At 36.9% G+C, this 15,316-nt stretch overlaps 2 protein-coding genes across 6 annotated transcripts in view; both read left to right on the forward strand.

The window, feature by feature from the left end:
• RCOR3 (REST corepressor 3) overlaps positions 1-15,316 on the forward strand; it is a 53,005-nt gene that overhangs the window by 19,616 nt on the left and 18,073 nt on the right. For all 5 annotated transcript variants that reach the window (XM_019429213.2, XM_019429221.2, XM_019429182.2 and 2 more), the window contains 2 exons: positions 7,702-7,920; positions 13,578-13,655. In XM_019429213.2, the coding sequence (XP_019284758.1) occupies positions 7,702-7,920; positions 13,578-13,655 (297 nt within the window). The remainder of the gene's footprint in view (positions 1-7,701; positions 7,921-13,577; positions 13,656-15,316) is intronic.
• Positions 9,960-12,100, forward strand: LOC109254902 (vesicle transport protein GOT1B-like). The gene is given in 3 exon segments (XM_053909136.1): positions 9,960-10,376; positions 10,378-10,401; positions 10,403-12,100. Coding segments are annotated over 3 exon segments (549 nt in total). The 5' UTR covers positions 9,960-10,019; the 3' UTR covers positions 10,571-12,100.

The raw sequence follows: 15,316 nt of genomic DNA on the forward strand, positions 1-15,316 counted from the left end.
GCCCAATGTGGGGCTCGAACTCACGAGCTGTGAGATCATGACCTGAGCTGAATGAACTCTGATGCTCAACCAACTGAGCCACCCAGATGCCCCTCAGCTTTTTCATTGCAGTTCAAAAGTATATCCAGGTCTTCTGTTTAAAAGCATAACTATCTTGGGGTGCCTGGGTGACTCTGTTGGTTGGTTAAGAATCTGACTCTTGATTTCAGCTCAGGTCACAATTTTGAGGTCATGAGATCGAGCCCCACCACAACCACACCCCACATCAGACTCTGTACTGAGTGTGGAGCCTGCTTTGGATTCTCTCTCTCCCTCTCTCTCTCTCTCTCTCTCTCTCTCTCTCTCTCTCTCTCTCTCTCTCTCCTGCTCTTCTCCCCTGCTTGTGTGCACTCGCTCGCTCTCACTAAAGTAAAAAATAATAGAAAAGCATAAGTATCTCTCTACTAGTCTAGAAGAAACTCTCCTCCTTAATACTACTTCACTCTTGACTTTGCTTCAGTCAGGCTTCTGTCTTTTCACTTCACTGAAACTATGGACAGAGGTCATCAGTGACCTAACTGCCATATCCAGTGATTGATTGTTCATTGTATTCTACTTGTGCTTTCTTTATCATTTCAAGTAACTCACCCCTCCCTTCTTCCTGAAAATCTGTTCTTTGATTTTTGTAACACGATTCCGCGATTCTTGTCTACTTTTTAAACTGTTGTGTCTCAATTTTGGTGACTTTTTTTCTTTTTCAGTTACTATTTTAAACTATACTATTCTATACTTTCTCAATTCTGTTTGTTTTGTCATTGTTTTTAATTTTTTTCTTTCAAGTATAAATTTTGTCCTTTTCTTTATGTTGTATGCCATTGCCTTATTTTCAGGTTTTCATCTCTTTGAATTACTGGAATGTTCTGTCTTCTCTCCTTGCTTCCAGACTCTTCCCACCACCCCTTCCAGTCTGTTCTTTAACCCTATTACTGAAGCAATCTTTTGAAAACCAAATTTACTGCTGGCAACCTTTTCATGGCTTTGTAGGATTAGGATAAAACACAAAGCTCTCCAGTGAGGCATTCCCTACCCCACCCCACATATTTCAAATTACTAGCAGTGTTTTTAGATAAGTTTTTTAGTTCCCTGGCTTTTGTCCTGTGGTTATGTTGGTTCTCTCTTTTTCTGGAATTCTCTTTCTTCCCAAACCTGCCTAGCTCTGCTGATAGCTCAGAGCCTGGAACCTGTTTCAGATTCTGTGTCTCCCTCTCTCTCTGCCCCTCCCCCCCACATGCTCTGTCTCTCTCAAAAAATAAACACTTAAAAAAAAATTTTTTTAAAGCGTTCTTTTGGAACAGAGCTTCTCAGGTTTAGCAGGTTTTAATATTGCAACCATAAGGGGCATGTAGAAATTATGGAGGGTTTTCGCTATTACGATGATTGTAGAGCACTGCCGGTATGTGGTGGGAAAGGCATGCCCACCAGCTCTCCTGCAATGCACAGCACAGATTTTTCCCACCAAAATGCCACCAGTGACTTGACGGAGTAAGTAATACCCTAGCAGTATTTGGAATGGAATTATTCTAGGGTATAACCATGTTCAACTTTACTGGGTAATGGCAAACCATTTTCCACATTTGATGTACAGTCAACCCTTGAACAACATGGGTTTTGAACTCTGTGGGTCCACTTACATGCAGATGTTTTCAATAAATCCAGTACTGTAAGGTTTATTTTCTTCATAACATTTTCTTTTTTCTAGCCAAGTTTATTTTAAGAATGCAGTGTATAACATATACAACATACAAAACATGTGTTAATTGTATTGTCAATAAGGCTCTGGTCAACAGTAGGCTATTAGTAGTAGTTAAGGTTTGGGGGAGTTAAAGGTTACATACAGATTTTCGACTACAAGGAAGGTCAGTGCACCCATCCCCTACATTGTTCAAGTTCAGTTGTATTTCTTTTGGGCCATAGGGTACTTATTAGCCACTTGCCAATATGTGACATAATCACTTATAAAATGTTACAGATATGGTAATATGAAATGGTGTTGTCTTCTCAATTTCATCAGATTACTAATGACACTGAATATTTTTCTGTCTATTGTGTCTTTTTTAGAAAAAATGCTATTTGTGTTTGTTTTTTATCTTCTTTTCTGTTGGGTTTTTGTCTTTTAAGACAGAATATGAAAGTTTTCTTTCATATTGAATTCTTTATGTATTTTGGATACTAATCCTTTAGTTAAGCATGTTGCAATATCTTTTAGCAGTTTGTGGTTTATCTTTTAACTCTCTTTACATGTTTTGGTGAACACCTATTTTGTCAGAAGCGTGTAAATATTCAAATTTCAATGTTCGTTTATATTCTTCAAATTTTAAAGTTTTGCTTTTTACACTTAAGTCCTTGATCTGTTAGTAATTTAGTTTTGTTCATGTTGTGAGGTAGAAATCCATTGTTATTTTTGTTTTCTAATATAGAAGTGAGTTTATCTCTTTTAATTGGTCTGCAGTGTCAGCTTTATCATATATGAGGTTTTGTATATACATGGCTGTCTAGTCTGCTCCTCTTGTCACTTAAATATCCCCCGTCCCACAATGTCTTAATTACTATATCTTTATAATAAGTCTTGTTAGCTGATAGATTAAGTCCCACTGCTTGGTGTTCAGATCCTCTGTGTTCCTCTCTCTCTTTTTGCCTCTCCCCTGCTTTTGTGCAGGATCTCAATCTCTCTCAAAACTAAATAAAACAAAAAGAGTAAGTTCTTTGACTTTTGCTCTTGAGGCTTAACAATTCCTAGAAAAGCCATATTAGATATTCCTTTGAATCTACATATAGAAGTGGAGATATACAAATAGGGAGAGATGAAACTTTTGTGTAATTTATTTGTAGATAAGTTTACATTTCCTACAAAGGTATTTATGTTATCTGAAAATGATAGCAGTTTTATTTCTTTTCAATTCTTACCTACCTTTTAATTTCTTCCCTTATTGAACTGGCTAGGTTCACCATTATTATGTTGAAAAGAACATTATGATAACAAATGTTTTTACCTTATTCCTAATTGTAGAGGGCATGGTTTTTATGTTTCAGCATCGACTAGAGTATAATTGAAGGTTTTCGACTTGCTCACATGACTGGTAGTTGATATGCTAGCTGTCAGCTGGCATTCCTCTCTAGCCTGATGGCCCGTGAGTGATCTGAGTGATCTGGCTTTTTACCATGGGCTTGTTTTCTCCAAAGCATTCATCCCAAAAGCACTAAGTGGAAGCTACCCAGCCATTTCTGGCCTAGCCTTGGAAGTTATTCAGCATCACTTCTGTGGGTTATAAGTGAGTTACTGAAGTTGATCCAGAATCGAGGGGAGAGGATATAGATCCCCACTTCTCAGTGACTGGAATGTTGAGAATTTTGATGACATGTTTTGAAACCTCCAGGTTTAGAATATGGGATTTTCAGAAATGTTTTTCCTTATGTGCTTGAGAAGAATATATACCCTTTTGGTTACAGGATTCTGTCTGTGTCTATTAATTGTAGCTTGTCCGTTCTGTGCTTGAAGTCTATGTTCTCTTACTGCTTGCTTCCTTGCTAGCATGGTTTTTGTTATCTGCTTACTGATCAATTAATTGAGAAGTGATGTTTTTGTGATATTTTATGTTTTGAAGCTATTATTAGGTGCATAGAAGTCTAGAATTATTTTATCTTGCTGTTGAATTGAGCCTTTTATCAATATGTAATGACCCTTTCATCTCTTGTAATGTGTTCTGCTTTAAAGATTATTTTGCCTGGTATCTTTCATTTATTAAGTATTTACCTGGTATATCTCTATTATTTTCTTTCAGCATTTCAACAGTGTCCTCTGTGAATCACTGATCTATGTGTATTTTTGTTCTTTCTTGTTCTTACCTTTTGTCTTGTTTTTTCTAGTTTTGTTTCTCTTCCTTCATGGCTTGTTTTTTTGTTTGTTTGTTTGTTTTTTTGGCATTAAGACTGCAATTTCTGTTCCATTTTTTTTAGTCTCTGCTAGTTTGGGATGTTTCTATATTTCTATTCTTATTGTGTACCCTGGAAAATTTTCCTGCATGTTTAACTTGGTGGAGGCTTTTTTGGTTTTTGTTTTTTGAAATAGGCTACACACTCAGTGTGAAGCCCAATGCAGGGCTTGAACTCAAGACCCTGAGATCAAGACCTGGGCTGAGACCAAGAGTCAGACGCTTAACTGACTGAGCCACCCAGACACTCTCCTGCATATTTAACTTAAAATCTAAATTAATGACTTTTTGATTAATACAAGGCCCTTAGAATGCTTTGACTTTATTCACTACCCTCCTCATTTATATGCTATTTTTGTCTAATTTAAGTTACATCTTGTTTTTTAAAATCTCATATAGTTGTTCTTTATTTACATTTATACACGTGTTTAAAATTTACTCATTATTCTTTCTTGAATTTTAGACATTTCTTCAAAAATCATTTCCCCTTGTCCTGAAGTGTATGTATCTTCTACAAGTTAAATTTGTGAGAATCTGTTACTTATAAACACAGTTAGTTTTGGTATGTCTACAATGTCTATATCTCTCTTGTTCTTGAAACCCTGGTTTTGCTGGGATTAGACTCCTAGGTTGACAGTTAATTATTTGAATATAATATTCTACTGCTTCTCATTTCTATTGTTCCTGCAGAGAAGTCTGCTGTCAGGCTAATTATCATTCCTTTGGAGGTAATTTGTCTTTTTCTCTGTCTTTATGGTCTCTTCTTTGTCTTTTTTTTTTTTTTTTTTTTTTAAGTTTATTTTGAGAGAGAGAGAGAGAACACGGGCACGTGTGTGGTATGGGAGAAGGCAGAGAGAGAAATCCCAAGCAGGCTCCACACCACCAGTACGGAGCCTGATGTGGGGCTCAAACTCACACTGTGAGATCATGACCTGAGCTGAAGTCGGATGCTTAACTGACTGAGCCACACAGGCACACGTCTACTTTGTCTTTAACGGTGTTTCACTTTTTTTTTTTTTAATGTTTATTTTTGAGAGAGAGACAGAGTGTGAGCAGGGAGGGTCAGACAGAGAGAGGGAGACATAGATCCAAAGCAGGCTCCAGGCTTTGAGCTGTCAGCACAGAGCTTGACGCGGAGCTCAAACTTGTCAACCGGGTGATCACGACCTGAGTCGAAGTCGGACACTTAACCAACTGAGCCACCCAGGCACCCCAGTGGTGTTTCACTTTAATGTATCTGTGTGGAGCTGGGGTTTTTTGTTGTTGGTGTTTTTGTTGTTTTTTGTTTTGTTTTGTTTTGTTTTGTTTGTTTTTGTTTTTGTTTTTGTTTGTAAACTTGTTTTGGATTCATTGTATTTCCTGAACCCTATGTCTTAAGTTCTGTAAAATTCTCACTGGTTGCCTCTTTGAATATTATGTCTTCCTCATTCTCCCTATTCTTTCCTTTGGGAATCATTTTAATGGACTTTAACATGTCTCTTAACCATCTCATTTTCCATCTTTTTGTCTTTCCATATTTCTGTACTGCATTATGGTCATTTTTACATGTGTGCAGTTGCTGCTGTTCTTCTGAGCTCTGTCTAATTTTCTGAGTTTCTAATCACGGAATTTCTAATCTTCTTTATACTATTTTTTTTTTTTATTTCTAGATGTTCTATTCAGTTCTTTTGCATATCTGCTTAGTCAGTTCTGATAGACTCATAAAAGAATGTTCCATATTTTCAATTCTGTCATTTATTTCTTTACGCACATGTAACACATTGTATTTTCTTTATCCAGTAATTCTAATATCTTCAATCTTTGCAGATCTAATTCTTTTGTTCCGCTGTCTGTCACTCATGGGACTTGTTTGCAGTTTGTGGTTGAGAGCTCATTTTCCTTGGAACATACTTGTGGAAAACTTTTGAGACGTGGGTTTAAAATTCATTCTTCTAAGGGGTACCTGGTTGGCTCAGTTGGTTAAGCATCCGACTCTTGGTTTCAGCTCAGGTCATGATCTCACGGATTTGTGAATTTAAGCTCCACAGCACGGAGCCCACTTGGGATTCTCTTTCTCTCTCTCTCTGCCCTTCCCCCACATGCACATGGATGCTCTCTCTCTCAAAATAAATAAACTTTAAGAAAAAATAAATAAAATGCATTCTTCTAGAGACACTTTGCATTTGTTTTTGCTAAATGTCTGAAGGCCCTACCAACCTGAGGCCCTTTCTTTCTTTCTCTCTCTCTCTTTCTAATTTATTTATTTTTAAGAGAGAGAGAGTGTAAGGGAGGGGCAGAGAGAGAGGGAGACAGAGGATCCAAAGCAGGGTCTGCATCAAGAGCACATAGCCGGATCAGGGCTCAAACTCACAGTGACATCATTACCTGAGCTGAAGTCTGACCCTTAACCAACTGAGCCGCGTAGATGTCCCCCAGTGTGAGACACCTGTTGTCCATTGAAGCATGGGTGTTAGGCAAGTGCCAGCTCCTGTATACTCACTTATCCCCTTGGATTCCTTTTCTAAAGAATTGGAGTATTAAATCTGTTCAGTTGAAATTAGGTGCTATTCAACCTAATGGGCAGTTTCAAATGGATTCCTGTCTCAGAAGCACAGAATGACATTGTATTTTTATGTCACACTTTAAGAATATTGAAAGTAACAATGAAATCCTACTTAACATTTCATGGTCATTATTATTAGGACTGTCTTAACCTCTTCCAAAATACAAATTCACATCATATTTTATTCACAGATAAATAGATTTAGAGTTTAGAAATGTCAAGTTTAAGATAATTCTGTGTTGGGGCACCTGGGTGGCTTAGTCAGTTAAGTGTCCGACTTTGGCTCAGGTCATTATCTCATGGTTCTGAGTTCGAGTCCTGCGTTGGGCTCTGTGCTGACAGCTCAGAGCCTGGAGCCTGCTTCGGATTCTGTGTCCCCCTCTCTCTCTCTGCCCCTCCCCCACTTATGCTCACTCGCTCGCTCTCTCAAAAATAAACAAACATTTAAAAAAATAAGAGGGGTGCCTGGGTGGCTCTGTCGGTTAAGCATCCGACTTCGGCTCAGGTCATGATCTCACGGTTCATGGGTTCGAGCCCCGCGTCGAGCTCTGTGCTGACAGCTCAGAGCCTGGAGCCTGCTTTGGATTCTGTGTCTCCCTCTCTCTCTGCTCCTCCCCCACTCATGCTCTGTCTCTCTCTCTCTCTCTCTCTCAAAAATAAAATAAACATTAAAACAATTTTTTTAAATAAAAAAATAAAAAGATAATTCTGTGTCCTTTTTAATCTTTAGGGGCCTACTTCTCTTTCAACAACTTTAAAGTGAGAATGAAATGTTATTGGCCACTTGTCATAATTCCTAATTTGCTTCTTTTTAATTTCTTAAAATACTTTTGCACTTAATAAGTTATAGCTTTTTTGGCCCTTTATTGCTGAGGGAAATGGTATTCTATTTTGAAGCAAACAAGAATAGTTTAGAGTCCAACTTATTTTTTCATTTGTTCATAGTCCTCTATAGGCCTCTGGGCTGGAAACCAAACATTTTATTGAGTAGATTGGGTCAGGGATGCATTATGTTGTATACTTTTTTTCCCCCCGTTGGTAAGTGCTGCGTGTGTACTCATATGTGATGTAATGGGTTAGAAGTCTTTTTTAGGTGTACTTAGTGCAGCAGATACTTCTAGTAATAGACTGTTTTCAGGTTATTTGTGTGTGAAAACAAAATAACCTGTTACTCTACCTTTATCCTTCTAGGGCAATACTGAACAGCCTGTCCAAACCAGCAAGATTGGACTTGGAAGGAGAGAGTATCAGAGTTTACAACACCGCCATCACTCTCAGCGCTCCAAGTGCCGTCCACCTAAGGGCATGTATTTAACCCAGGAGGATGTGGTAGCAGTTTCCTGTAGTCCCAATGCAGCCAACACCATCCTGCGGCAACTGGACATGGAGCTGATCTCTTTAAAACGTCAGGTATTTCATAAAAATCATTTTTAATGATCCTATCCATTTTGTTTATCCCCTTTTGAAACCTCAGTGAACTTCAGCTCTTTGCACGTTTTCTCAGCTACCTGTTTACATAAGTTTCAGTCTTTAAAATTTACTTTGTTTCCAAATTCAAAGATGCTTCTGTCTATTCTAAATTTGAATCCCAGCATCACTACCTGTTAGCTCTGTGATACTGGGAAATAATAGACTCTCTGAGCTTCAATTTTATATCTATGAAATTGGGGGTAATAATCCTACTTCTCTTGCAAGTTGTTGGGAATTGTTTGAGATTTTACATGTAGGTTGTTGAGCAGCGTCTGGAACATTTTGAATGCTCAGTGAGTACTGGCTGCTCTCACCTCCTCATCATTATTACCAGTGGTAGCAGCCGAGGTATTATAAATGTATTCTCATCATAATTAGGTTAATCATGGTTAAGAGTAAGGATATAGGGTCAGTGAACCTAAATTTTAACCCCACCTACATCGTCTACTTCGTGTGTAACCTTAGGGGAGCTGTTTAACTCTTAACTCAGTTTCTTCATCTTGAAATGTGGATAACAACATGATGCTTGGGAAGAATTAAATAAGAAAATACATGAGAATGCTTACAACAGTGCCTCGCACATAGTATGTACTCAGTTAATGGTTTTCATTAGGTGTCTGGCCTTTCTCGGTCACCTTTTCCTCTTTTTATTTGTCTCCGTTGTTTTCCGTGTCTCTTAGATCTAGGTACTCTTCCAAGTCTGTACTTTCTTGGTCTGTATCAACCATACACTACATGCCAGTGACAGCTGAATCTACTTCTCAGGCTATGACTTTTCTCCCAAGCTCTATATTGCTGTATTTCTAGCTACCTGCTAGGCATCTAATCTATCCCCTAAAGATTTCTTTTCTGTTTTCTGTCTTAGTGAAGCATGAGAATCATCTTTGATTTATCCCTTGCTATTATCACATCCCCCAGTACACACAAACCCAAGTGGTAACCAAGTTGTGTAAGTTTTATCTGAGAAATTTTCTTTAAATCAGTCCCCTCATTTTTAATCCCATCACTACTACCTTTGTTCAGGCCCTTACCACCTCTTATCCAACCCTAACTGTCTTGTTGATTGTCCTTACTATCCACTTCTCTGCAGCTCCATGTTATACATTGCTGTCAGTGTTATCTTCTTAAAATACTTGTATGATCAGAATCATTCATCTTAAAGCTCTTCGTTAATTTCTACTTGCCTTCACGTTACAGCACAGGCAGACAGGAATTTATGTTAAGAAATGTAAAATTAATCATGAGTTAGGAAACCACTGAAGGATTTTAAAGAGAAGTGTGACATGATCTTACTTACATTTTTCAACTGTATCTCTTCGCATCTTTTAAGTAGTTGCCCTAGAGATTACAGTATGCATCTTCAACCTACCATAATCGTCCTAGCTTAAGTATTACAATATGCTTCCTTGGAGTTAATATTATACCACTGTATATAAAATGTAAGAATCTTGCAGCAGTATAGTGTGGGAGCAAGATCGTTTTTCTGTGTCCCAAACATTCAGATTTCTCTCTTTTGACCCTTGTTTTTTCCCCAAACTGCTCTTACATTCCTCTTCTCTTCTCCAACCGACTTCTTGAATAAATATCTACCATATTAGCTTCCTCTGCTTTCTTATCATCACATATTCTCTGACCCATCCCAATCTAATTTCTGCCCCATACACTATCCTAATTCTACCACTGCAAAAGCAATCTCAAGTTTATTTGTTAACAAGTTGCCAGATCTCATGCCCTCTTCTTGGTTCTTATTTCTATTGAATCTATTACTGCTCAATAATATTTGACACTGACAACCACTTCTTCCTTCTTAGACTTCCTTTCCTTTGACTGCTCTGACGCTGGACTCCAATATAGGTAGCATGTTTTTGACTGAATGCTTAGCCTTTAGTTGAACAGTGAATGTATGTAAGACTCCCATCTCCCAAACTACAACACCCCTTCTCCTTAGAGAACTTCTAAAACACTTTGTCTGTAATATTTTTAAAAATGGCTTGAGTGGTCTTAAAGCTGGGGTAGGAGTGGCTGCATCTTTCCAGAAGATGTGGTGGTTCTTGCCTGGGCTGCTTCCTGGCGCTTCTCTTGACTTTGCTTCACGCCCTGGGCACCCCGAGGTTCTTTTGCAACTGCTCTCACCATTGGCAGCCATGATCTCCTTACCGGACACCCAGAGAATTGGAGTGGGATTAACAGGATATGGAGTATTTTTCCTGTTCTTTGGAGTGATTCTCTTATTTGACAAAGCACTACTGGCTATTGGAAATGTTTTATTTGTGACTAGCTTGGCTTTTGCAATTGGTTTACAAAGAACATTCACAGTCTTCTTCCAAAAACATAACATGAAAGCTACAAGATTTTTCCTGGGTGGTATATTTGTTGTCCTTGTTGGTTGGCCCTTCGGTAGGCATGATCTTTGAAATTTATTGATTTTTTTCTTGTTTTCAGGGGTTTCTTTCCTATGGTCACTGGCTTTATTAGAAGAGTGCCAGTCCTTGGGTTCCTCTTGAATTTACATGGAATTAGATCATTTGTTGATAAAGTTGGAGAAAGCAACAATATGGTAGAAAGACAAGTGAATCGGGGATTCATTTAAAATATTGTATTATTTATAAAGTCCTTTGAAGAATATTCAGCACAAAATTAAATTACATGAAATAGCTTGTAATGTTTTTTACAGAAGTTTAAAACTTAGATCCCACCAAGTACCAATAGCAGTTAAAAAGCAATGAAAGCAGTCTTCTAATCAAGTGATCTAAGAAGTCAGCAAGGAAACTGAAGGAGTGAAATCTTTGTTACAATACATATTGAAACTCTTGAGGATGATTTTTATTGTTTTTCTGCAGTGTGGGAAATACAGCCATCATTGGAGAACTGTGGTTCTGTTTCTTTTCTTTTTCTTTTGAAGATGCAGGAGCACCCATAGGCATTTGCTTTTTGGAAATATCCACTGGAATGGCAAAAGTATTTCCAGTTGCATTGTGTCTCTGAAAGTGATAACATGAGTTAGATTGGATTATGTCGTTTTAATGTATTAAAGCCAAGGAAAACCCAGTTTTGATGTATGAAAGTCGTTCGACTTTTTTTTTGGTAACATGGTTAAAATTTTTAAAAAGTGCTCAAAATTTTTTGTTTTTTTATTTTTTGTTTTATTTTTTTAAGTTTATTTTTATTTAGTTTGAGAGAGAGAGAGAGAGAGAGGGAGAGAGAGAATCCCAAGCAGGCTCTGCACGGCCAGCACAGAGCCTGATGTGGACTTGAACCACGAACCATGAGTTCATGACCTGAGCCGAGATCAAGAGGCAGATGCTTAACTGACTGAGCTACCCAGGTGCCCAAGTGCTCAAAATTTTTTTAAATAATGAAGGGATAAAATGTACTCAGTCACCTGTATTTATACTTTATCCTTGACACTACTACTTCACTTATAGCTTATATTTATTGATTTTTATGAAGGACCTTCTTTAAAGCTTTAAACTCCTTTCTTGGTTAGTCCTTTGATGTGTGACGTAGTAAAGGTTTGCACTCTTGGGTTTATAAATTCTACTACTTTTATATCCCAGACCCATCTCCTAGTGTCTAAACGGACTTCTCCCTTACCCACTCCAGTTACCTGTTCGTTTTGCATTCCCTGTCTCAGCACCACGCACACTCACTTATTCAGGCCAGTGACTGGAGTTACCCTTGATTCCTGAGTCTCCCCTGTCAGCTTTTCCCAAGCACATCTTAATTTTGTTTCCAAGTTATTTATTTTATCCGTCTGTGTGCCACCACCATCGCCCCTTCTTTCCTGCTGTGGTAATTGAAGTCCTCAGTATTTCTTCTCTGGCTTGTTAGATTAATTTTCGTCTTCACTCTATCCCCTTCTCCAAATTACAACTGGAATTATTGCTCTAAAAAGACAAATATGGTTACATTTACTCCCTTGCTTAAAAGTTCTTCAGAAAGTTTCCTTTAGTCTTTAGGCAAGATTCAAATTCTTTGTTCTGGCCCAGCCTAACTGCTTTCTTGTCTTTTCTACCTGCTGTTCTGCCTGGAAGGCATTTCCTGCTCCAACCTTATCTCCCTGCTTAATTCTTGTTAATCCTTTAAAACTAAATTTAGGTGTCATCTCCTTTGGAAAATTTACCCTATTTTCCCCACTACCCACACCCACTAACACATATACAAAACACTTACTCCTTTCTCTCTCTTCCTCCAAGTCTAGGTTGGGTGTTTTAGCATTTACTATACTTTTATATTTATCTCCCCACTAATCTATGAAATCTTTAAAGACTGAGACTTTTACATTTTATCTTTGTATGTCTAACATGGCTGACCACATTTGAATGATCTCTGAGGAAAAAATTTCCACAAATCACTTTATAAATATTGTGCAAACTAAAAAAAAGAGCAAACCAAGAAAAAATGTAACCAAATGAGCAAAAAAAAAATCCTAACCCTTAATATTCTAGTAAATGTTAATAATATTTCTAGTAAAATAGTAGTTAAAAACTTGGCATGGTTCAAATTCATGTTCTGCCTCCTAGAGCTGTGGCCTAGGGAAAGTTTCTTGACTTCTCTGTGCCCTACCTTCCTCATCTCTAAAATGGTTACAGTAAAAGTAGAGTCAGTTCTGCTATAAAGCTTGGTTTGAAAACATGAATCTGTTCCAACACAACTGATAACACTAGGAAACAATTTGAGTATAATGTGCATTTTGCATTTGGTTATGTTTGACTTTTGTCAGTGAAAAACTGTACCTTGCTGAGTATGTATCCACACACTTCAGATGTGTACTGTCTCCCTCAGTTCACTGCATATTACGAACCACACACATCCACATGTGGTGTTAAAACTTTGCATCTGATTTCAAATGACCTCCTTCTGCCACTTCCCAGTAACTCACAAGCTGCAACTGTTTTGACACTACCTTCTCTAAGCAACCTCAGGTCTTTTCCAAGGTGAAGTACCATCTATATTGTAGCATTTGTGAATTTCTTTCTTATTTAGAATGCATAAAACTATTATTTTTATGAGGTTCCTTTTTTTTGTCATCGATGAGGTTTTTCAGTGTTGTGTCCCTAACTGTTTCCCCATAAGTCCTGTGGTTTTTTATTGTGCAGCTTTGCGTAGTGGGCTGATTTTTGAGAATGCGTATGTCACGTTATAGCAGAACTGATTATACTTACTTCACAAAATAGTTGAGAATTAAATGATTTATTACATGTGAAGCACCAACAGTGATACTTATGATTATTAAAATTATCATTCTTACTGGAATAATTATTTGATCAAAACATTATGGTAATGAGAAATAGTAATGGAATTTAATTCCTTTATATACCATTTTTCTTATGAGGCGATATTGTTAAAAGATACTCAGATACTATGATTTGTAGACTTTTAGTTTTTTAGATATATATAAAATTAGTTGATACATATATAGTTGATGTGGGTATTAGTTGAATGGCCCCAAGTGTGATAAAGTATAAGTGTTTGTCCTCCTGAAATAAAATTTAAGCAGGTTTTGGTATATATCCTATATCCTTTTCATTTATTGAATATTCATACATTTACCTAAGTATGTGATCTGATTCATACTTTGGGTTATTTTGTTGAAGGTTCAGAATGCTAAGCAAGTAAACAGTGCACTTAAACAGAAAATGGAAGGTGGAATTGAAGAATTCAAACCTCCTGAGGTATGTTATTGAAGAATATATGTGACTAAGTGTGGTGAAACCTTATTCTCTGAATTATCTATCCAGTATTTACTATTTTGGTCACATGCGTTGTTAATACTTTGAAGATGTCATAATGTGGGTAATTTGTCATGTCTCTATTTTGTCATTTAGATAGTTAGTCTTTTGAGACTTGGCTAATGATTTAAGTGAATTCATTTCTTTCCTGCCCTTAGCAATTCATATCAAGCGAAGTAGGGAAAAACAGTTATACAAATAGGCCCAGTGCACTGAGAGTAGAAGGTAATTGAGAAGCAAGCCAGTACATCTCTGGGTCTACAGCAGTATTTGCTCAAGGTGTGTGACTTGGTAATACAACAGGAAAAAGATTACAAGAAAAGGAGCTCATTTAGCAATTGTAATTTTTTATTTTAAGGTATTTGTCTTTTGATTCAGATTTTGTGTTAGGATTTTAGTAGGTGGACTTAATTAACATTCTTGTACTCATACCCCTGAAAATGTGAAATCTAAAAACAAGATATAGATTAACCTTTTTCTCAAGCCTTTCTTGTATTTCGTCTGAAATCTAATATATTTTTGATATTTGTGACAATCATAGGAGTATTTAAATGCCTGTAAAGTCCAATCAAATCTTTCTACAGAAGCTTCTATTTTAAATCTTTTCTCCATTCTCTCTTTTTAAGACTCCTATGCTATGCTTCATATCCTGTACTTGCCTTTCTATGTATGTAATAATCAAATAATCTTATTTGGTCCTAATGTGATGCCCCGTACCCCAACCCCCACGCCCCATCACAGGTTGCCTGAAATATCTACAAATGAAATATGTGTGAGGGGCTGGTGGGGGGAGGGCAGAAAAACAGTGCTTCAGAGCTAATGCACCATATTCTGTCTCATTTGAATCTTTTAGAAAGGAAGAATCATTAGGAATAAAATTGTTTTTGTATTTTTGTTTCAAATGGTCTCTTTCAAGAAGGTTAGGTAATGGAAAAGAATAAGATATATATAGACTAATAAAATATCTCATTCCAAAACCACAGGTTATCCGGCAAACATTCTAGTGACATTTCTATTTATCTAGAAATAGTAATGCAAAGAATACTACTTTATATTATTGTAACAAAAATTATTTTAAGTTTTACACTGAAATTATTTTAATTTTATATTTATGCCTTTAAATGCATAAAAGCCAAAAACTTTAAATGCCTATAATTTCATAACTTAAAATTTAAATTTAAAACATACAGTAGATAGGGGTGCCTGGGTGGCTCAGTCAGTTGGATGTCTAACTGTTGATCTTGGTTCAGGTCATGATCTCATGGTTTCATGGGTTCCAGCCCTGCTTAGGATTCTCTGTCTTCCTCTCTCTCTGCCCATCCCCTACTTGTGCACATGCTCATGTGCGCTCTCTCTCTCTCTGTCTCTCTGAAAATAAATTAACTTAAAAAAATAGCAGATACTGAAAACATGGGAGTACCTTAAAGAATTTTGTCAATAAATTTGAAAATTTAAATAAAACTTAGAAATTCATAGGAAAATCTATCTCACCAAATTGTTTTAAAAAGAAAACCTGATAAAGGAACAATTAACATTTTTTTCATAAGAAAACACCAGGCCCAGACAGTTTTACAGAAAACATCTACCAGATTTTCAAGGAAACT

Source organism: Panthera pardus, unplaced genomic scaffold (assembly GCF_024362965.1).
Source record: "Panthera pardus isolate Hobbes unplaced genomic scaffold, ASM2436296v1 HiC_scaffold_21, whole genome shotgun sequence".
NCBI lineage: Eukaryota > Metazoa > Chordata > Mammalia > Carnivora > Felidae > Panthera > Panthera pardus.